At 49.7% G+C, this 22,634-nt stretch overlaps 1 protein-coding gene across 1 annotated transcript in view; it reads right to left on the reverse strand.

Annotated features, from left to right (window-relative positions):
- Positions 1 to 560: 560 nt before the first annotated feature.
- Positions 561 to 22,634, reverse strand: part of NUP188 (nucleoporin 188) — a 46,600-nt gene continuing 24,526 nt past the window's right edge. Inside the window, exons 13-44 of the mRNA XM_060102156.1 lie at positions 22,238 to 22,303; positions 21,143 to 21,262; positions 20,448 to 20,574; positions 18,832 to 18,984; positions 18,174 to 18,300; positions 17,877 to 17,964; positions 17,706 to 17,782; positions 16,891 to 17,005; positions 15,399 to 15,519; positions 15,214 to 15,280; positions 14,438 to 14,566; positions 13,991 to 14,130; positions 12,703 to 12,809; positions 11,251 to 11,457; positions 10,962 to 11,131; positions 10,379 to 10,448; positions 9,910 to 9,977; positions 9,285 to 9,480; positions 6,870 to 6,947; positions 6,469 to 6,554; positions 6,081 to 6,226; positions 5,681 to 5,862; positions 4,408 to 4,608; positions 4,166 to 4,258; positions 3,645 to 3,803; positions 3,159 to 3,296; positions 2,445 to 2,519; positions 2,136 to 2,357; positions 1,877 to 2,008; positions 1,565 to 1,638; positions 1,302 to 1,431; positions 561 to 1,176 (exon numbers count right to left, since the gene is read on the reverse strand). Of these exons, the coding sequence (XP_059958139.1) occupies positions 1,000 to 1,176; positions 1,302 to 1,431; positions 1,565 to 1,638; positions 1,877 to 2,008; positions 2,136 to 2,357; positions 2,445 to 2,519; positions 3,159 to 3,296; positions 3,645 to 3,803; positions 4,166 to 4,258; positions 4,408 to 4,608; positions 5,681 to 5,862; positions 6,081 to 6,226; positions 6,469 to 6,554; positions 6,870 to 6,947; positions 9,285 to 9,480; positions 9,910 to 9,977; positions 10,379 to 10,448; positions 10,962 to 11,131; positions 11,251 to 11,457; positions 12,703 to 12,809; positions 13,991 to 14,130; positions 14,438 to 14,566; positions 15,214 to 15,280; positions 15,399 to 15,519; positions 16,891 to 17,005; positions 17,706 to 17,782; positions 17,877 to 17,964; positions 18,174 to 18,300; positions 18,832 to 18,984; positions 20,448 to 20,574; positions 21,143 to 21,262; positions 22,238 to 22,303 (4,041 nt within the window). The 3' untranslated portion in view covers positions 561 to 999. The remainder of the gene's footprint in view (positions 1,177 to 1,301; positions 1,432 to 1,564; positions 1,639 to 1,876; positions 2,009 to 2,135; positions 2,358 to 2,444; positions 2,520 to 3,158; positions 3,297 to 3,644; positions 3,804 to 4,165; positions 4,259 to 4,407; positions 4,609 to 5,680; positions 5,863 to 6,080; positions 6,227 to 6,468; positions 6,555 to 6,869; positions 6,948 to 9,284; positions 9,481 to 9,909; positions 9,978 to 10,378; positions 10,449 to 10,961; positions 11,132 to 11,250; positions 11,458 to 12,702; positions 12,810 to 13,990; positions 14,131 to 14,437; positions 14,567 to 15,213; positions 15,281 to 15,398; positions 15,520 to 16,890; positions 17,006 to 17,705; positions 17,783 to 17,876; positions 17,965 to 18,173; positions 18,301 to 18,831; positions 18,985 to 20,447; positions 20,575 to 21,142; positions 21,263 to 22,237; positions 22,304 to 22,634) is intronic.

Here is a 22,634-nt window from a genome sequence, read left to right on the forward strand (position 1 = left end):
TATTCTTGTGTCGTCCTCGCAGATGAGGGAAGAAGAAATCAGAAAGTCACCTCCGCAAAGTTCCGTAACTGGCAAGTGGCCACGCAGGGACTCTAGCCCAGGTCGGTCTGGTTCCAGAAACTTCAAGTGGTAGCTCTGGGCTACAAGCCAGTTTTAGATTAAGGCTTGTAGCCGGGCCCAGAACTCTGATTAGGTCCCAAGGAGGCTAGAGGCTGGTGGGCCCCACTTCTGGGCCTTCTGAAGGGAGGGGGAGGCACAGAGCTATAAATAGGAGCGGAGCTTCAAGGAAGGCTCTACCCGGTGGTGAGCTCAGCCAGCTGTAAGTGGAGGCGCGTGGTAGGGGTCGGGGACAAGACCTGGGCGGGGGCCAAGGAGGCAGAATCTGAGCGCCCACCCAGCACCCCCAACGCCGAGACGTGAACGGAGGAACGTTCGTTAGGTCAGTGGTGGCTATCGCGCCTTCCCCAAACCTCCACTCCACTCTGGGCCCTCGGCCGAGGGAGGCGGTTCGATGCTCAGAGCTGGCTAGTCCTTGGGCTTTGAAGGTACACCCCACACAGTTGTGTATAAACAGTATTTTAATATTTGTATAAATAGACCACAATATTACCCAAAACTGCAAGAACAGAGCGTGGAAAACAGATTCTCAAACCCGTGCGTACAGCCTCTCCTGGTTGCACGTGACACTGGCTCCCCCATCTCTCCCCGGGGCCAGGGTCAAGTGCTGTGGGGAATGCTTGAAGGAAAGGAATACGCCTCTTGGGGGAATTCTGAACATGAGACTGAGCGCAGCAGACTCGTGGCTCCCCGCTGTTGACCTCTTGATCTATTACAAAAATAATGCTGGGCGCTGGGGGCCGGTGGCTGGAGTCGTGGCTACTCTGGGGAGGTGACAGGAGCTGCTCTCAGCCCCAGACAGGCCCCTCAGCAACACCCCTGCTGCCCAGGGCTGCCATGCAGGCTGGTGGAGAGTGGAAGGCGGGTGGCGGGCCCGAGGCCCTATCTTTGCACGTGCCGGACAAAGGCCTGCACTAGCTGGATCAGAGGCTCCTGACTCTCAGGGCTGACCTTGGAGAGAGAGGTGGACTTGCCCTGAGGCGAGGGAAGGATGCCAGCAGCAGGGGAGCTGGGGGCTCCCCGGCGGAAGTAGCGTGAGAGGCTGGAAAGCAGAGTGCTCTGCGAGAGAGAAAGCACCTGATGAGGCCCCGCGTCCCCACCCTCAGGGCTGGCCGTGGGAAGTGGGGGACTGGGACCTCCTGGGGCCCCTCCCCACCAGGCAGGGCCCCCTACCCCCATCCTACCAGCTCTGAGCTGAGCTCCTGCTTCATCCGCTGCTTGTCCCGGGGGTGTACAGCCGGGTCCCTAAGGTAACGCACTGCCTGGGAGATGAGCAGGTAGAAGCAGTTCTCCATGGTAAACATCAGGAGGGACCTGGAGAAGGGCAGGTTTGGGCGCTGCTGCAGAGAGGGCGGAGCTGGCAGTGTGTGGTGGGCCACGGAGCCAAGAGCAGAGCCAGCCCAAGACGGCCCCAACCCCAAACCAAATCCCAGGAGGGCTTTCTTACTTCAGTGTTCTGGTCCCTTCCGCTTGTGTGCTGAGCCCCACTGCCTGGGTGAGAGGCTCCTTTTTCTTGTCCAGCTGGAGAAAAAGAAACGGGGGTTAAAAAAATAAGGTAACAGTAACAGCTCCAACTCATTGAGAGCTTCCATTCTGCAGGGCCTACACTAAGCTATTCTATCAGTTATCCATTTAAGTCTCACGCTAATCCTTACAGGTCGGCTCTATCACACTCACTTTATGAAGGGAAGGCTAGATAAACGTGCCCAAGGTCATGGTTAGGAAAACCGGGAAGACTTGGGTTGAGGGGCCAATTTACCTCTCCAAGCATGTTTAGGGCCACATTCACTGTGGCCAGAAGGGTCCCAAAAGAGGGGGCCACTTCGGAGTCAAAGGTGGGAGTGGTGAAGCTCAGGGCAAACAGGAAGTCGTATTCAGCAAGGTCCAGGGACTGCAAGGCAAGGCAAGACGAGAGCGATGTAGGGCCCCACAGGACCCAAGCAGCTCTCGGTGCAGAGCAGGGCACAGCAGAGCCTTCACGGCTCCACTGGAGGCTGGTGGCACAGTGTGGCTGGTACCTGATCCAGCAGGATCTGGCACACGTCGGGGGTGAAGTGGCGCAGGGCCGCCAGGGTCCTGCTGAGGATCTTGAGGAGCCCGTACTGGACGGTGTGCAAGGCCCGCTGCTCCGAGGCCTCTGTGTCGGGAGTGGGCTGCTTGGAGGAGCAGGAGGGGGCAGCTGTGGGTGGCCGCTGAGCTCGGGGGGCGACAGCCGAGGGGATGCCCTCCCCGTTTTTGTTCTGGGGGGGAGACAAGAGATGGCTGGAGCCCACGGAAGCCAGGGGTGAGGTGGTCCAGGCAGCCGCGGCGAACAAGGGCTCAGTTACCTGCAGGTAGTGCTGCAGCATCTTGCGGCTGTGCAGGAGGGAGGTACAGGCCTGGCACAGGTAGCCCAGGTTTACCTGCAGCAAACCCAGGGGAGGGGTGAGGGGGAGCCTCGAGGCAGCAGCCCACCCAGCTAGACCGACCATGCAGGTCTCTATGGTAACAACTACTTCTCGGGCCCCTGAGCCTCTCCCTACGTTCTCTAGCTCAAAATCTCACAGCCACCAAGCAAGCTCGACTGCAAACTGTAGGTCATCAGATGCCTGGACGGTTTCCCTGGGACCCAGCTAGATGCCAGGCACAATATGAGGTCCTAAGTAAATAAGTAAGATGGGGATAATTTTCCCATCTTACAGAAGAAGAAAAAGGCTTAGAGAGGTGAAGTAACTTCGCCAAGCTCACACAACCAGCAGATGACAGGCCTGTCCGACTCCAGAGCCTGTGTTCTTTCCCTGCCCCCCTCTTCGGCTGGCTCCCAAGTCCTGTTCTAAGGGATGCGAACCAAGGTTGATCCCACAGAGCCCAGCTTCTCAACCTATGAGGCTGCCCTGTCCTGTGGAGGGAAAATTCAGCTCCAGAGGGAGCAATGTGAAACCAAACCCTGTGTTACCTGAAGAAAAAGCCCACATTCCAGGAACAGGCCTGCGATTCACTCCCCGCCCCATCCCCTCCAAGCATTTCCCCAGGCCCTTCAAGAAGCAGGTCTGAGGCCCCACCTGGACGTCCCGCATAAGCTGAGGCAGGTGGAAGTGCCACTCCTTCCTGAAGCTGGAGAGCTGCAGGAGGAAGCCCACGGTGTGGTCCGCCTCCTCCAGGCACGCCAGACTCTGCACCGTCCTCACCGCATTGAGGCACTGGGAGGGGGGACACGGGGAAGGATGGGGTGACTCAGGGGCCTGCCACGCCTGCTCCCACCCTCCCGCGGGGAGGAGAGGTCCTGGGTCCACATACGCTGAGGTGGCAGCGTTAACAGGAGGCTGGACGAAGCGGTTTCTGACTAAGAGGTTTCTGTCCGAGCAGACCCCAGACCGTTCCCCTCCCTCAGCAGGGCAGCCACACTGCTCGGCCTGTCAGCCCACAGTCCTTACGGCACCTCAGAAGCGGGAGCACTGGCACCGCTCAACTGCCAAGCCTCAGCCCCGAACAGCCCAGATGCCCCTGAACCCCAAGCCTGGACCCCAAGGATGCCAGCAGCCCCTCACCTGTAAGGCCCGCTCCTGGTGAACCCCCACGAAGTCCAGGGCCTCGGTCAGGAAGTTGTAGCGCAGGGTTTTGAGGAGCCGCTCCATCAGGGACATGGACAGGCGATAGACACCCGGCCAAGAGGGGGCGTCCAGCGACTTCCGAGAGGTGCCGGGCGTCTGAGACACAAACAACAGACAGGATCACGACAGCGCCGAGGAACCCAGCTGACAGGTAGAGCAGGGCCTCCTTGCAGCCCAGCAGCTGAGGCAGCCTGGCTGGTCGGAGTAGAAAAGCTCCTGGAATGGACGCCAGCAGGGCCAGACGGGGTCCGAAGGCAGCAGTTACAGGAATCTAGGTTCTAGACCCGCGTCCAGCACTAACTAGCTGTGTGAGCTTCTCTTGCTAGAGGTCAGTCTGGGGGCGGGGAGGATTCTGCACCATCAGTGCACTAACTAGGCCACTAAGGAGAGCAACTTCCGGGGCGAGTGAAAGCACCAAGGTGGGCTGGGGGAGGCAGTGGCAGGCCGCTGGCGCTCACCTGCACTGTCCCGTTGGTGCTGAGCTGGTACACACTCAGGAGGGGCAGACAAATGCTCTGGGTGATGCCGGCCCCAGCCGCTGCTGTGGCCCCCTGGGAGGGAGAGACGCAGAATGAGATGGAAGCTGTCACTGCAGCCACCCCACCCAAGGGCGGGTGGGGGTCCTGGGCTGGGAGACTCACAGGCAGCGTCAGAACCCACCCAGCACAAGCAAAGAGGCTCCCTCGGGCTTGCCTCCTACCTGCTGGGTGCGAGCCAGGGTGAGGAGCAGGTGCAGCGCGGCCTCGGTGAAATGCAGGTTCTGCTTCACGCGGAGGCTCACCTCCAGGGTGGTGAAGAGGGTCGGCAGGAGGGGGAGCCTGCGGGTCACCTGCAGCCACGAGTCGCCATCCTCGTCCACCTCACACAGCTCCTTGGCCAGGTGCAGGCCCAGGACACACACCTGCTGGGGCCCAGCGGCGAAGATGGGTGAAAGGGAAGGAGGCAGTGCAGGGGGAGGAGGAGGGGAGGAAGAGGATGGACTTCCCCCGGTCACGCCCGCCTCCGAGGGAGCCGGCTGAGACAGGACTCGAGCGCCCGTGGCCCGCAGCTGTGCCTCTGCCCTCCCCCCGACCCCAAACTGCCATCAAGCCGTGTCAGCGCTCCTTCCCAATTCCACCACCCGAGCCGGTGCTGTGTGGAGTCCAAGTGGCCTCCCCTCTAGCTGCACTACTGCAGTCGCCTACTAAATGGGCCTTCACTCTCTCTGGATCCTCTCCACTCCATTCTTCACCCCAGTGGCTTTTCACACTTACTGTTGACCACAAGCCACCCAAAGTAATAATACGTTTTACACTGCGCTCCAGTATAGGCACACTCACGTTTTCATTAAACCTACCCTTATCTCCTGCAAAGCACAGATATTTTCATTTACGTTTTATTCTACTTCATTGAAAAAATGCTGGTGGTAACCAAATGAGCTCAAGACCCACTTATAGGTCCTGACAAGTGTTTGAACAAGTGTTCCGTACTACACCCAGCACGCTCTCTGAAGTACAAACCTCATGTCTTCTCTCCCTTTGCTTAAAATCCTTACATCGTTTCCTATTTCACTTAGGACCAAAGACCCTGACAAGGCTGCTGGTCCTCTAGCCCCCGGCTCTCCAGGCCTCACCTCATCTTGGCCAGATGACTGTCACCCACAGCTCAGTACACGCTGTCCTCGCTGCCCGAAGCTCCCCTGCTCCCGTGGCCTGCGCGGCTCTACCAGTGCTTTAAGTCACTGCTGAAAGGGCGCTTTCTCTCTGAATCCCTAGATGATGTGGGAACTCCATGCTGCACATTCTCCCTGTTTCACCCCTGCAGGACTTTCCACAATGGAATTCTGACACATCTCTGCACGGTCTGATTTATTAACTTTCCGCATCAGGCTGTGACTGTCTTGGTCACTGATCACCCCCGGGGCCTGGCACAGAGGAGGCACCAGTTCCTATGTGTGGATGCGTGTGGGAAGGACAGACAGGGTGCCCCCTCACCCCATCCCGCTGGTCCTTGTGCCGGGGCCGGGAGCAGTCGTCAGTTTCCATGCTGTCCTTGTCCTCTGTGGCACTGCCTGATGCCAGACTGTGGCGGGTCTGGTCGAAGAGTGCGATCACCTCTTCTTGGAGGGTCTCACAGACGTTCAGCACCAGCTGGGAGTACTGGGGGATGTCGCTCACTGCAAAGCAGATGGGGGGGGGACGCTGTCATGCTCACCAAGGCATCTGTCCCACGGGAGAGGAGGAGAAAAAGAGTTTTCCTGAAGGTAAGAGTTCCGAGACCAAAAACTCAAGCCTCGCAGGAGAAACGTCTCGCTCTGAAGTGGAAGAAGCCCTGTCCAGGCTGGCTGGCACAGGGGCCGGGAGATCGCTCCACTGGCTCCTCTCTGCCCCTCACCTCTCATCTCCTTCATCTGCAGCACCGTGATGAACGCTGAGAACACCTTGGCCTTGGTCTTCTCCATGAGTTGCTGGTCTGCCTGCAGCACTCCCTCCAGGATCTCCGTCAAGGGTCTGAGGATTTCATCCACAGAACCTAACTCACTAGAAGCAACGTGGAGAGGAGAGGGTGGGGAGAACACACCTCAGAGAAAGGCCACACACTGCCCTGCTCCCCCTCAGGATGCCCGCGGAGCAGTGAGCCTCACATCAGGTGTCTGCCTGAGTCCCGTTCCCCACAAGGGGAGGCCAGCCCTTTTCACACCCACTTCCTCCCCTTCGGGAAGGGTAAGGCAAGCGTCAGTAAAGAGGATGGGACAGGCCGCCCCTCCCGGCACAGGGCTCACCTCTTCCACTGCCGGAGAAGAATCAGCAGCAGAGTGCACATCATGGAGCCCAGGCGGAGGCAGTTCACGGAGGCGGGGACTAGGAGCTGAGGGGAGACAGCACACAGTTAACGTCAGGCTTCCTATAAGCTGACGAGGTGGGAAGACGTGAGCTCCGTCCACAGGCACCTTCGGCCTCAGGCCTTTCTTTCCCAGCAGCGAGCTCACGGGTGGGTCACGGGGAAGAGGCCAGGGGTTGGCACGGCGGCAGCAGGCCTCTGCCTCCCACTGCAACCTCGGGCCTCCCAGGCCACTTGAGCCCTTTGACCTGACCACTCTTGCGGCTGCAGGCTTGTGAGCAGCTATTTGACCTCGGAGACCTTCTCCCTGGGAGGAATGGGAAATCTCCCAGACACACTTACTAACGCCTTGGTCCCATCGAGCACGTCAAGAAAGAGCTGGCAACGCACTGCAGAGTCGGTCAGGTGCATTATCTCCGCCTGCAAAGGAACAGGAAAAAAACGTCAGGAAAATTTCCCAGACTCTAAAAGCCAAGAAAGGGGCTTCCTTGGTGGCACAGTGGTAGAGAGTCCGCCTGCCGATGCAGGGGACGCAGGTTCGTGCCCCGGTCTGGGAAGATCCCACGTGCCGTGGAGCGGCTGGGCCCGTGAGCCATGGTCACTGAGCCTGCGCATCCGGAGCCTGTGCTCCACAATGGGAGAGGCCATAACAGTGAGAGGCCTGCGTACCGCAAAAAATAAATAAATAAATAAATAAATAATAAAATAAAAAAAAATAAAAGCCAAGAAAGGTGGGGTCCTCTGTCAGGTAATTAGTCACCGACTGCCTGTTTAAAATGGGGCTTGAGGGCCCTGCTGTTTCTTTGTCCACCTTAGCCATGGTCAGAACCAAGCCCAGGTTCACCTCCTCCCCCTGATGACATCCTTCCTCTGCTCAGACCCTTCAAGGCTTCCCAGTGGAACCCATCTAGAAACACAAACTGCTCTACAAGGCCTGGGAGCCCCTTAGGATCTGGTCCACCTGATTTTGGTATCATCCCCGTTGTGCTCACTCTACTCCAGCCCTACAGGCCTCCTTCCTCCTCCGTGAACCGGCCGAGCTCTTCCCACTTCTGGACCCCTGCATCTGTGACTCTGACTGCCTAGAGCACCCTCTGGAAGGTTCCTCACACACTCAGGCCTCAGTGTGGACAGCACCTCCTCAGAGAGAGCCTCCCGACCACTCCTATCCTCCTTTAGCAGTCGCTACCATAGCATCTTTTATATATATATATATATATATATATTTAAATTTTTATTTATTTATTTATTTTTGTCTGTGTTGGGTCTTCATTGCTGCACACAAGCTTTTTTCTCTAGTTGTGGTGAGCGGGGGCTACTCTTTGTTGCGGTGTGCAGGTTCCTCATTGAGGTGGCTTCTCTTGATGCAGAGCACGGGCTCTAGGCACGTGGGCTTCAGGAGTTGTGGCTCGTGGGCTCTAGAGTGCAGTCTCAGTAGTTGGCGCACGGGCTTAGTTGCTCTGCAGCATGTGGGATCTTCCTGGACCGGGGCTCGAACCTGTGTCCCCTGCATTGGCAGGCAGATTCTTAACCACTGCACCACCAGGGAACCCCTACCACAGCATCTTAGTTATTTCCTTCCTAGTGAACTACCACAATCCCAAACTATATTTCTTTGTAAATTTGTTCACAATTTACCTCTCTCATGGGCCACCTTCCATGAGATCAAAGACCGTATTTGCCTTATTCACTGCTGCATCCCGGTGCCTGGCACACAGTAAGCATTCCTTTACTATCCATTAAATGAATGAATAATCAATATCCTGGACTAAACCAGATAGGTTTCCTAGGGGAAAAGAGGATGGTGGGATTTTCAGAGCTGCAATTCAAGAACTGCTACCCAGGTAGGACCTAAAAGGCGGGTGACACACAAATTACTGCCTGGGGAATCAATCATTCCCCCAAGATGGTTGAGCCTTTTAGTGTGTCTACAGTCTCAGGGGTCCAAAACCACTCTGCCATAGCCAAGCTCCAAGGCTGTGGGCAGTCTGGCACTAGGGAACAAGTCATGGAAGATGTAAGAGTGTGCCTAGAACAAAGGGCATCTATTAAGCTGAAGTTAGTAATGAAATCAAGACAGTAATGTGGATTCCCTAAGGCAAAATAGGTCAATATCAAGTCCTTACTCCACAGCATGGCGTTGTCAAAGCGCGCGCGCGCACGCGCGCATACACACACACACACACACACACGCGCGCGCCAAGGAAAAATGCAAATTCTTCCCAAACGTTAACTCTCTCTCTAAAAACCAATGCTCTGTAGACACACATTGCAGAGACAATGGCCTCTGTTCTTTTTCTAAGAAGACCAGGAAATGCCGTTTCTAGAACCAAGGAAAACCAACTGTTCCCTAGAGAGGGTGCTGCTGCAGCTGTTACAGCTACCTGCTGACTAGTCAACAAATATGTACTTAGCGTCCACAGGGCACACAGTGTGAGAAGGCCAACGATCCACGTGCACGAGAGGTGGATGAACGAAGGGAGCCCCCGGACCTATCCAGGGCCCCAAAGGTGGCTATAGGAGGGTTTTATGAATGTCTGAAGGGATTTTAAATGACTTCTGTGCACTTTCTTTAAGGGTCTTTTGTTTGCCCCAAAGCCCTCAAACACCCCATATTTGGCACAGAACCTGTTACACTTTAGCTCTCAGAGAAAAATCCTGATTCATTCTTTATCCCAAGGGGCTGTATCTGCTAGGCATCCCAGCATATCATTGCTAAGATACCAAAGTGAAAACCGCACCCCAGGAGGTTCTTACGTGACTGGTGGCGATGATGAGGAACATCCTCCAGGCGGAGACGAGCATCTGATACTCTACCAGGGAGGTGCAGCTGCTGCCCTCTGTGTCAGCCGTGTGACATGCCAAGGACTTGACATACCCTGACCAGTAGGCAAAGCGTTTCTCGCTGGAAAATTTCTCGAGTGTATCTTTTAAAGACTGGTCTAGTGAGCCCCTATGGTGCCGAGAAAAACAAAACCTACAGTTAGGTTTTAAAAGCAGATGGGAATGTGATGGGCACAGACCGTTGCTGAGGCAGAGAAAACCACCTCACGTGGGCTTAAAAGCAGACAGCTCCCCATCAGCTCCGATGTGTGCGGTTCACACTTCTTGCTCAACATAATGGGTTAGGCTGAGGCCTTTTCTAGGATTCCTCCTCCATAAAATCCCGAGCACACAGAGTTTGCTTCACAATAACTCTGACAATCATAAGTGCCATCAATGGACTGGCCAGGGAGGACACAGACCAGTGGCCCTCCATAAATGGCTCCAAACCAGCTCTCTCCTCTGCCTTGGCTCATACAGCCGTGCCCTCAGCCGTAGACTACCATGGTCCCCCCGCCAGAAACATCTAATTAAAATCTCAAAAGGGGAAAGGACTCACTTAACTACATAGTATATCTCCAAGCAAATTATCTTCATGATTAGGGCACAGGTTTCCAGGATGCTGGGCTGTGGAGGAGGAGAGCAGAGAATCATGAGAACCTCTCCCCTGGTGCCCCGCCCTCCCACAAGGCAACAGAGCAGGGACCCGACACTAGAAAACGAGAAAGCACATTCCCTGTCGAATGTGAGTGGGCATCTAACTAGTAAGAGCAGAAGCATCAGGTCCACGGTGTCTCCAAGTGAGCGGAGACCACAGAGCCAGCAACACAGAGCAGGGCATGCCACTTCCCAGAGCAAGACAGCAAAGGAAGAGGAGGCAAGCACTTCTCTGAGAGAGAAGTTTCTAGTGAAGAAAACATTCTGGTTGTTTAATTAGGGGAGGAGTCACTTTCCACAGCTCAGTCTCACAGCCCAGCCTTGACTCCCAGGGACTTTCAGTCACTGTCCCTCCCTCCACCACTGCTCACCTCGGATGTTTCTGAGGGAGGAGAAAGGGTTCCAAACAGTGGACTGGTTAAATTCTCCCAGAACTTGGGTCTAAAAAGAAAATACGTGTTGGCAATCACATGTTCTCTTACCCGGTCCCTTCTCCTCTCTCCACCTCCCCTTGGTGGTTACTTCTCCACATTTTATCGCTCCCACAACCCTAACATCTGCTGCGTGGGCCGCTTGCTCCTACATAAACATCAAGGGTTCCATGGACAAAACAGGCTCCAAGAGAAGAGCGTGCTCCATTCAGTCCAATGGCTTGAGTGAGTCATTCTCATCTGAATCTACCGTTTCTCAAGAACAATGGTTTTGGGGGGTTGGCAGAAGGCAGAAATGCAAAAGGTGGAAACTCTTAAGGTAAACACATCAGAGTAAAGGTTACGCCTGCTGGTGGCAGCTTTAAAAAGAGAATAAACTCCCACACACCGACCCAGGCATTAAGCACTTTTATGCATGTGCCCAGGGACCTGTCACAACAAATCTCTCAGAATGACTGTTACCCCATCTTACAGACAAGGACATGAGCTCTGGAGGTTAAGTAACTCCTGGAGACAGACTCACTTGGTTCTGAGGACCAGCATGGCACTGTCCCGACGGTCCTGCCACAGGGCATGCAGAAAGGCAATGGCTGCACGGTGCAGCAGCGGCGGGCACCAGTAGCGATCCTGCTGCTGGGAATCAATCAGCTCCAGCACCACATGGAGACAGCTCCATACCCCAAGGCTGAATTCCTGCAAGAGGGGCAGGCGAGAATTCAGCCCCACAGCTTCTGCCATCAACTGGACCCGCAGAGTCCAGCACCCACCCCCCAGGGAGCCGTGTCCCAGCTTCATCCCGGGTGCAGGCTCACCTTGGAGCCATCACTGCCATCCTTCACCTCCAGATTCAGAAACAGTTCAATGAGGCCTGGCTGCGTCTCTACGGCAACTGTGAGGAATTCCAGAATCATGACTTTGATGCGCATGTCCTCAATCTTGCTCCGCAGTCGGGTCAGGAAGGCATCGCGGATGGCAGCCGCATCATTGCCCAGGCAGGCATATACTGACATTGGGGCCACCTGGTGGAGACCAGGACACACAGGCTTAGAGCTCTACCTCCAGAGAAACCTCAACAGACTCCTGAAGAAAGGTGCTAAACAACTCTCGGAAAATGCCAGAAAGGGAAACATTCAGATGGATAGCTCTGGGTCAAAAGAGACATCATTCCAAACTACAGCAAAAGATGCCCAACAATTCCCAGAAGAAATAGTAATCAACATAAAAAGATGCATAACCTCTCTCATGGTTAAATAAATGCAAAGTTAAAAAAAAAAGATATTGATTTGTCTATTAGATTAGCAAAGATTAAAAAACTGATGAAGCCACTGTGGCGAGAATACAAGACTTGGGCTTTAGGAGCATAAACTGTTACAATCCTTTTTGGAGGATAATTTCAAAATTTCCAATAAAAATTAATATGTCCATTGATATCTATCTAATTTTTTTTTTTTTTTTTGTGGTACGCGGGCCTCCCACTGCCGTGGCCTCTCCCATTGCGGAGCACAGGCTCCGGACGTGCAGGCCCAGCGGCCATGGCTCACGGGCCCAGCCGCTCCATGGCATATGGGATCTTCCCGGACCAGGGCACGAACCCGTGTCCCTTGCATCAGCAGGCGGACTCCCAACCACTGTGCCACCAGGGAAGCCCTCTATCTAATTTTTAAGAACTGTAGACAAAAGTTTACAGAGTTCTATGGATAAGAATGTTCACTACAGCACTGTTTAACACTAAGACAGAAAATAGCCCAAATAAATTAGGATGCATCCATTCTATGGCATGCTGTGCAAGCATTAGAGAATGAAGTAGCTCCAAATGTGCCCACACGGCAAGACTGCAGGATATCGTGTTAAGTGAAGAAAGCTAGACACAAGACAGTATGTATCGTGGAATTCTGCTTTTGGAAAGAACAAAAGCTCACACCAAACATCCCTTAATATACAAGCTCAGATAAAAAGAAATCTGGAGCAACGCGTACCAACCTGCTCATAGGAATTCTTGGAATGAGATCATAGGGTACCTTAACTTTCTATGTTACATTTATCTGTAACATTTAAATAAACATTTAAAAATGAATTTGTATGTCTTTTATAAACAGGGAAAAAAAAAACCTCTCATAAAACACAATTTGCGTGCGTGTGTGTGTGTCTTTATGGCTACATCACTTTAAAAGTCCAAGTTAGCTACTTCTCTTGGGAGAAAGCAAGAGTGGTCTCAAGCACAAAGTCAGTTTTCTGGGGCTTTGACTCGTTAGATGGGATCCTACCGTGGCCAGACGTTTCAGTAGCTGTATGGCAAGACGTGGCAAAGCAGGGTCGTGTCTGTGGTAGATGTATTTGGCAAGAACAGCAATAAGGTTGTTCCCATGGGCACCTGAAGAAGTACAGGAAACAGTTTAGACACCAAAGCATGCCTGATTCAAGCTCTTAAGAGAGCCTTCTGTTCAAAAAGGCTCATATGTGTGAGGAAATTTACTCTCAAGTACTTGGAGGGCCAGAGCAAATCTAGGTGTCTGTATCATCCTCTTTTTTCAGTAGCCAAGGGGACAGGCAGGACTGGGGGTAAAGAGCTCAATCCAATTCATTAAGAGCAGAAAAAGAGGGACTTCCCTGGTGGCGCAGTGGTTAAGAATCCGCCTGCCAATGCAGGGGACACACGTTCGAGCCCTGGTCCAGGAAGATCCCACATGCTGCAGAGCAACTAAGCCTGTGTGTCACAACTACTGAGCCTGTGCTCTATAGCCTGTGAGCCACAACTACTGAAGCCCACGAGCCACAACTACTGAAGTCCACACGCCTAGAGCCCACGCTCTGCAACAAGAGAAGCCACCTCAGTGAGAAGCCCGTGCACCGCACGAAGACCCAACGCAGCCAAAAATAAAAAAAGAAATAGATTAAATAAATCAAAAAAAAAAAAAGAGCAGAAAAAGATACATTTTTAAGAAAACAGCCTTTTAACAAATAGGTTAGGAAAACCTAACCACATTAAAGTGTCACATTAAAATGCCATCACATTAAAGCATGGCACTGAAATGCTAAAAATCCCAAAATGATACAGCTCGAAAAAGGTCGTAGATGTTACCCAAACGCCTACTTGAAAATGAGGAAACTGGGTCCCAAAGAGATTAAATGAGTAGTTTAAGGTCAAAGAATAATAACAGTCAATACTAAACAGATACCAGGTTTTACAAGTAGTAATTTAATCTTCATTATAATCTCATAAGGTAGATACTGCTGTTATCCCCACTTCATAGACAAGAAATCTGAAGCAGAGTTGTTTAATTACATGCCCAAGGTCAAAGCTGGTTGAAGTCAGAATTTGAACCTAGACAGTCTAACTTTGAACATGTGTTCTTTACTATTATCCTGTCATCAACAGGAGGCAGAGATGAAGTATGATACAGTCTTCTTATTTCTAAGTCCAGGATGGGAACTGGTGATCACTCCCAAATTTCCTCAAAGAGTTCATCAGAAAATATTGTTGACCTCTAACAACACAGCCTGAAGTACGTACTTATGGGCAGAAGTGCTGCTGAGTAGAAGACAATGACATACCATGCTGCGTGAGAGCCTGTTCCAGGGGGGACACCACATTAGAAGGAGGTTTCAGCCGAATGGCGTTGTTGGTGACGGAGAAGGCCAGTTTCACCGTCTTGATCAGCAGCTGGCCCTGCCCCTGGCCCTCTGCCCCATCGCTAGGGTGCCAAATGGAAACCAAAGTTGATTCAGACAATATGACTTCGTTCACAATATATGTGCTCTCATGAGTTAGATTCCAACAATAATCCCAGAGTTCAACAGCTTCTCTTAGAGGCCCCAGTCCAAACTAGGAGAGAGGAGGAGCAATCAACTCCCTTTGCTATGTGCCAGTCTACAGAGCAGCCACTAGGTTATACAAAGGCTCTGCCCTAGGAAGAACAAGGTTGTCTTTCTTACGCTGAAGTTCTTACAACATGCAGGCACAATAAAGATAAATGGAGGAAAGTGGCAAGGGAGGCCTACCTGCGGGGCTGAGCAGCCATCACCATGTCGATGGTGTCCACGCCAATGCCCATGATATTGATCACAGTCTGTCCTGCTTCCGTATAGGCCAGGCTGCAGATGCAGAGAGACTGCAGACTGGGGGTATGACTGGAAGACAGACATGTTCTGAGTTACCGGGGAGCTGCCAAATTTACTACTGGAAGGAAAGGGTATTATCCAAACCTAAACAATTGGACATTAGTGATACAGATCAGCTCTCGCTGTCAGAGGAAGCCATCTGATTCCTTTCCTTAAATAGACCCTGAGAAACAATCTAAATGTCCATCAACTAATGGATATGCTTACTGAAATGAATCATAATTAATCCATACAATGGAATGTATGGAACCATTAAAACAAGACAGATCTATATGCAGTGGCATGGAAATAAAAGGTACAGAGTTAGTACAAGCAGAGGAAAAAACCTAGAAGACACACATTAACTTGTTAATAGTCCTGTTTCCCTATGAACATGCATTTTTGTAAAGGTCATAAAAAAGGTGTGTGTGTGTGTGTGTACAATTTCACTGGGAACAACCCTGTTCCCATTTCATTTGCTCTTCTCTCTTCATAGGGAGAAAGGAGAAACAGCCTGGTGGAAAGCAAGTCAGAACCCAGGAGTACTGAGCTCTGGGCCTAACCAAGTTGAGTACTCTGGAAGAATGAGCCAGCTCTGCACAGCAGAAGCCTGTGTCTTCCCTTGCGGACTGGCAGCATCTGAGAGTACCAAGCTCTAGCAATCACCCGCCTCCTACCTGCTGTGCAGGTCTGTCTCATGACACAGGTTCAGTATTGCATGAATCAGCTCCAGGATCAGGCAACCTGGACTCCAGAAAAGACAGAGGGATGACGCGGCCTTGTGTGATGAACCTTATCCCAAGAGAGAAAAATCCAGGGAACCAGCAATTCCTCCCATCTTCCCTGTCCATGCTTTTCTTACCAATCTGTTCTCTCACTCCGTGGGAGTTGTACCGCCACTTGTGGTAACTCGGCAGCATCTCCTTAAGCACAAACATGACACAGGGCACCAGCCCTTGGCTCTGGGTACTACCAAGCTGCCCCTACAAGAAACCATGCTGTGAGGGTTTATGCCACTTAAAGGTACGTCATTTTGTCACTAGAGATTTAACTCCAAAACCATAGGTCCAAAGGAAATCTGGGCAACCCTTGGCCATCAGTGGAAAAAAAAAAAGAAACATCAGAATACTCTAGTTCAACTGAATCCAAGTTGTAGGTTTCTCTAGAACAGAGAAAGGGACTAAAAAGACAATTTGACAATGTCACAAAAGGCACCTACAAGAAAGAGAGGGATGAAGGCTAAATCTGAGCAGAAGAGAGGTCTATCTTTTTTTTTTTTTTTTTTTTTTTTTGCAGTACGCGGGCCTCTCACTGTTGTGGCCTCTCCCGTTGCGGAGCACAGGCTCCGGACACGCAGGCACAGCGGCCATGGCTCACGTGCCCAGCCGCTCTGCGGCATGTGGGATCTTCCCGGACCGGGGCACGAACCCATGTCCCCTGCATTGGCAGGCGGACTCTCAACCACTGCGCCACCAGGGAAGCCCCAAGAGAGGTCTATCTTAAACACAGAGGATACAGTAGGACTGTTGATGATGGAGAATGCCAGTTTCACTGCCATGATCACCAACCACCCCCAACCTCTACCCCATCACTCAGATATCAGAAAGGAGATCTGACGCTCCAAATTCTTTGTCCTAATATTACTTGTTACCATCAGCTTCCTTATCTTAAAAATGGGGCTCCTTGATATAAACATCAATATCTATATCCCTACCTCTACATAGGATTGTTTCTATCTTTTTAAGCATTCACTGATTGACTGACTCCTGCAGGCAGGAAGTGTGCTGAGCATTTTTCATGTGTGGCCCTCTCAACAACTCCATGAAGCAGAGATATTTATCATCCCAGTTGAGAGAGGTTCTAAGAAATTCAATACTTGCCCAAGGTCATGCAGCTAGTAAGTGGTCAACCTGAAATGTATACCTAATTCTGACTCCAAAATCTATGCTACACAAGTATTTTTCAAAGAGAGCTGTGACCCATTAGTGGATTGTGAGATAACTTATAAGAAAACATCTGAGTGCATCTTGCATAGTAAAAGTACTATGTGAAACTCCGCTTTAGAAGTAAGCATACAATGTGTATCCTGGGATATGATGTAATGTGTACATATTACCCTGGGCTCTGCCAAAATAGCTTGAGAGTTGCTGCATTATACCATACAGCCTCTGAGTATTAAATAAGTTAACACAGATAAAGCATCTACTATAGAATCTGACACACAATAAATACTCAATACACAGAAACTGTCATCACCATAACCTCAGGACAACTGGTCTAGCTGCAAACAAAATGACTACAGTAGCTGGGGGCAGGGAAACTATTTCAGATGCTTCTATCTGATTAGATTTTACCTTGACAAGAGTGGTGATCAAGCGCAGAAAGGCAACAGTGACTCCATACTCGCCCTGGGGCTGTTCACTATTCATCAAGAGGTTTCCATACCCTCCAGCATTCATCCCCTCGGCACTGGGAAAAGACAGAGAGGCAGAGGGAAAAAAAGGTTTCAAAAAATTATAATCACATAATAATAATCTTATTATTTAGATGGCTTGAGCATAAAATAGGCAAGCTCTGCAAAGGAATTAATCAAATCTAGGCTATTTAATACCCAGGGTAAGCATTAAAGACTTTATTGATATACAACCTTGAAAGTGAAAAATCAAATAAACATGAGGAAAACATCCTCGTCTTGTAAGCAAAAGAAAGCAAGGAGAGAATGTTCAGGTAGTAAGATGGAGCCTGTGTATTAATAACTGGTCTACCAGGCAAGCTCGAGTGGCCATGAATCAAGGAAAAGTACAGAGTGACTATGGCTTGAAAAGGGGAAGTTGAGCCTCTGGATCCAGAAACCTCTGGACTCTCTAGACTGGAAAGTTAACTCCCACGTACCTAAAGTGAATGAGAAATACCTCTTTCTCTCTCTGTCTCTCTCTCTCAGGCTTTGAAGACTGTGAACCATCAGTGCTGGCCTAAGAGGAAAGCAGCCTCTGTGCCCCAAGTCCCATCACCTCTTTTGCCTTGCCCTCACTCATTTCTGGTGAGAGGGCTGAACAGACAAGGAGCAAACGGGCAGAGAAGCATCTTTAAAACTAACAAAGCTAGCTTAGATCTGAAATGTATACGGTACTCCCAGGGACTATACTCTAATCCCTAAGACCTGGCTCACCTAATCATCTGACTCATGTTGGAGACCTGGTGGGCCACGAAAGGTAAAAAGCCTGTGTGACGAAGATCAGTCCAGACCTGAGAAGGGAAAAGAAGAGTCAAATGTCCATGTGTCTTCAGGTATACACCAAGCGTGACATTTTTCAGCTGTTAGGAAGACCTGGTGTCTCACCTTTGCTGGGTTCCGGGCAGCCAGAACGGTCAAGCAATTGACACAAGAAGCAATGACATCCACAGGCCGGGAGATCACGGTTGTTAACCTGGTTGGAGAAGAGTGCACTGTACTCAGTAAAATGAATAATACAACTTGTTCCATCACAAATATTTTCCAGTTTTCTCTTCCCAAATCCCTCCTGGCAGCAGGGATGTGAAAACAGGAAAGCCCTCAGCTGGGGATAGATACCACACCAGGGCTGTCCATAGTGGAACATGTGTGGACTTTAGCCCAGTGGAGTTACCAGATACTGACCGCTGCAGCAGCATGTAGATGCGGGACGTGATGGGCAGGAGACAGTCTGCTATCGACAGGTCTGTACTGATGACCTTATGGACCAGATCAATGATGGGTCTGACCCGCTGGCAGTGCTGAATCACATCTGAGGGGGAAGGAAGCTTGTGATCTCAATGAAAACAATTCCTTTAAGATCACTGAACAGGGCTTCCCTGGTGGCGCAGTGGCTGAGAATCTGCCTGCTAATGCAGGGGACACGGGTTCGAGCCCTGGTCTGGGAGGATCCCACATGCCGCGGAGCAACTAGGCCCGTGAGCCACAACTACTGAGCCTGCGCGTCTGGGGCCTGTGCTCTGCAACAAGAGAGGCCGTGATAGTGAGGCCCGCGCACCGCGATGAGGAGTGGCCCCCGCTTGCCACAACTAGAGAAAGCCCTCGCACAGAAACGAAGACCCAACACAGCAAAAATAAATTAATTAATAAACTCCTACCCCCAACATCTTCTTAAAAAAAAAAAAAAAAAGATCACTGAACAGTCTGTGAGACCCAGATGAACAAATTATGCTAATCACAATTTGGAAGGTTCTGAATCTTATCTTGAAATTCTCTATCTTCCAAATCCTCTAAGCATGTCCATTTTTCTTCCCACAGAGATGTCTCCCAAAGCTGACCTCACCTGCAGTGGAAACAACATGAAGCAGCATTTCAATCTCACAGGTGAAGAGGGTCCAGCTGCTATAAGAGTATTCCCAGCGTACCAGGTAGGCCCTATCGTCCAACATTACTTGGCCCACAGTGCCTTGAGGTATGCGAAGGTTGGTCTGACCCCCTAAGGAAGGGAGAGAGAGAAATTAGTCTAATAGGAAGAGGTGACTCCTATAACAGACAGCAATATTTAATCACACAGAGATGCATAGTTTCTCTTCCTAGTATCCAACACTGCTACTACAGCTTTTTCCATTAAAAAGAAAAACAAAACTCCTCTCTTGTCATTGGGGAAGTGACTCTTTCCATGTGTCTGAAAAACAGCTGAGTGCAGAGTGGTTCTCCACTCAAATGATGACTATTGGAAGAACACCTTATGGGACAGTAGGTGCCTGGGTGACTGGGTAAGTCGGTAATGATGCCGAGATTAGGACAGTAAGGCTGTTACTCTTAGACACTGCCAGTAGGAAAGGAAATTGCTACAACATTTTTCTACAACTTAATCTGACATTACCATTCAAAACTTTTTATTATTTTTTTTAATTGTGGTAAAGAATACATAAAATATACCATTTTAACCATTTTTAAGTGTTCAGTCCAGTGGCGTTAAGTACATTCACATGGTTATGCAACCATCACTACCATCCACCCAAAGAACTGTTTTCATCTTGCAAGACTGAAATTCTAAACCCATTAACCAATAACTCTCCATTACCCCATCCCTCAGCCCCTGTGACCACCATTCTACTTTCCGTCTCTGTAAATCTGACTACTCTAAGTACCTCATATGAGTGGAACAGTGTTTGTTCTTTTGGGACTGTCTTATTTCATTTAGCATCATGCCTTCAAGGTTCACCTGTGTTACAGCATGTGTCAGAATTCCTGTTCTCTTTCAGGCTGAATAATATTCCACATTTTGGCTCTTAGGAAGACTTGATGTCTCACCTATATATACCACATTTTAAAAAATCCATTTCATCTGTCAGTGGACATGCATTTAAAATTTTTATTGTATATACCCTTTTACCCACAATCCCACTTTGGGGATTCTATATACTAAAAATAAAAGCACTAGTATATAAAGGTATTTGTCCCCAAAGCAGCATTGTTTTATAGTGGCAAAAACCTGACACAGCCTAAATGTCCTCTGGAAGGGAAAAGATAAAAAATTATGGGACATCAAGAATAATTACATAGTTACTAAAAAAAATGAGTCAGATCCACAGGTAATAAAATCAGTTTGCAGAATGAATTTGTGAGAGAACACAGAAATGTGCAAAAGGACACACACCAGACTCTTAATGTTAATCATCTGATGGAGACAGGTCTAAAGAGAGATTAGCTTTTTAAAATGTATCCCTGCATTGTTTCCCTTGTTATAATGAACATGCATTATTTTTGAAGTAAAACAATCTAAAGATGGAAAAAAGTGAGAAACTAACTAATAATTTATCAGCAAATCAACAAGCACAGTGGAGAGGAGAAGGACCTGCTTTAAAGGCACGCATGTGAAATATTAAAACAGCAGTAAGGTCCACACAGAGGCCATGGAAAAGAGACAACTGAACCAGCGTCTGCCTATCTTACCAAGAGGGTAAAGGAGTTTGGGTGTTTGCCTCCGCCAGAGAGTTCCATCTTCATGGGAGATCACATCATGGGGCTTGTGCTTATAAAGTTCATTGTAGAAAGACATCTTATCCAAGAAACTATACACCTGCCAACACACAGAAAAAAAAAACTCAGCCACACATTTACCAGGGGGACATTTAAGGGGTCTTTCCCATCTACTTTTCTGCTCTTTTAGCCAGACTGTGTGGTCAGCCAGACTGTGCTGACTCTCAAGCTTCTTACAAACCCATCCCTGTGACTCTCCTTAGACTTGCCTCTGCACTCCTTGTCAAATCCTTATTATTCTTTAACACCCAAGTCAAGGCCCTCCTCACTCCACACAGAGTTCCCTCTCCCGAACAGTATGGTCTTTACCACTCAGATGACATTAGTTACATACCACCTGGCTTTATTACTTATTTCTTAGACCCCTTACTCTCTTCCATCTAGATACTAAGGGACTTCACATTTTGTCTCACTCCCACAATATCTACAATAGGTACTTAATAAAAAGATTTAAATTTAATTTTATAGAACTGATGCACTATCTTTGACATTTTTCATTCAACCTCAGACTAATTCTTGCCATGGCAATGAAATTTCAATGTGGAAAGCAAGAAGGATTCCTAAAAAACATCTCCTACTCTATTTAGGCATCTAACTGAATAACCTACCTTCTTGGCAGTAGACTTCCCTGATACGAGGGCTTGTAGCAATTGCAGGAGTGGGGAGAGGAGATGGGGAAACATTCCACATACACTGTCCAGAATGATCCCAAGACCAGAGGTTGGCTCCTATGATGGAAGGGTAGAAGTCACTGACCTTCACATTATCCACGGATTAACACATCTCTGAACTGCCCAGCAATCATAAGGAAGGTAAAATTAATCCTTCCCTTTAGGCAGACACTATTCCTCTCTAATAATTTAAGACTTCCACGTTTCCACTGAAAACGGTTATCAACAACTGATTGAGTCAGGACCTGAGGAGAGACTGTGGCTGCCTCCAGTGACCTCTGCCGTCCTCTCCATAGGAAAACACCATTCGCCTGTGCATGACCTGTTTCCACTAACGTGAAAAGCACCCACAACGTGTCAGCAGATAGCACCACACACACGAGCAACAAATCCTCAATCTGAATTTTGTTTCCCACCGGCTTCTCCCTGGAACACTGATTCTGTAAGACTGGATAGCATCTCAGGAAAAAGAGGATAAGATATACAGGCAAATCAGGCAGGCCACAGTTTAAGGGAAAACAGATTTATTCATCAGCTGGACCTTGAGGCTTGAGGCCGTCAATGGTAAGACTAAGTACTGGTGAGAAACTGTTCTCTCCAAAGCCATATTCTTACTCTAAACCTGTTACAATATTCTGAAATTTCTTAAGACACAATTATAATCGCCCAGTGGTACATTCAGGAGTTATAGCACTACTGGTGCCCGAGACTCTCAATGTAAAAAAAGACTTGATGGGCAGGAGAGAGAACACACTGGTTGATAATGTGGACTAGGGACTCAAGTCAGACAGAACTAGATCTTGATCCTGACTGTCTAGCTGTGACTAGCTTGGGCAAATCACTTCACATCTCCGAGCATCACATTTCCTCACACGCAAAATGGTGATGATAATAATACTACCCAATCCATAGATTTTTGTATAGATTATATGAGAAAATAAGACTTAAAAGCTTAGTGTAAGACCTATCACAAAGTAAGTGTTTAATACACTACAGAGAATACCATAGCATGGCTCCCTCTGACATACTTACTGTTCCCCAGAACAGTTCTGGAAGAGAAGGGTCTGCCAGGACTTCACATGCTGTGTCGATTACATCCTGTTGGGGAGGGAAAAAGAAAATGCTTATTTTCCCTAGTTGAACCAGGCCATCTTTTTTTAACTGTATTCTGTTAAAATAAAAACATGAATAATACCTCCATATAGTATGTCAGAAAGAATTCTGGGATTAAAAAGTAAGGGAGGGGCTTCCCTGGTGGCGCAGTGGCTGAGAGTCTGGGTTCTGGCTGAGACACGGGTTCGTGCCCCGGTCCGGAAAGATTCCACATGCGGCGGAGCGGCTGGGCCCGTGAGCCACGGCCGCTGAGCCTGCGCGTCCGGAGCCTGTGCTCCACAACGGGAGAGGCCACAACAGTGAGAGGCCCGTGTAC

Source organism: Mesoplodon densirostris, chromosome 6 (genome assembly GCF_025265405.1).
Source record: "Mesoplodon densirostris isolate mMesDen1 chromosome 6, mMesDen1 primary haplotype, whole genome shotgun sequence".
NCBI classification, from domain to species: domain Eukaryota; kingdom Metazoa; phylum Chordata; class Mammalia; order Artiodactyla; family Ziphiidae; genus Mesoplodon; species Mesoplodon densirostris.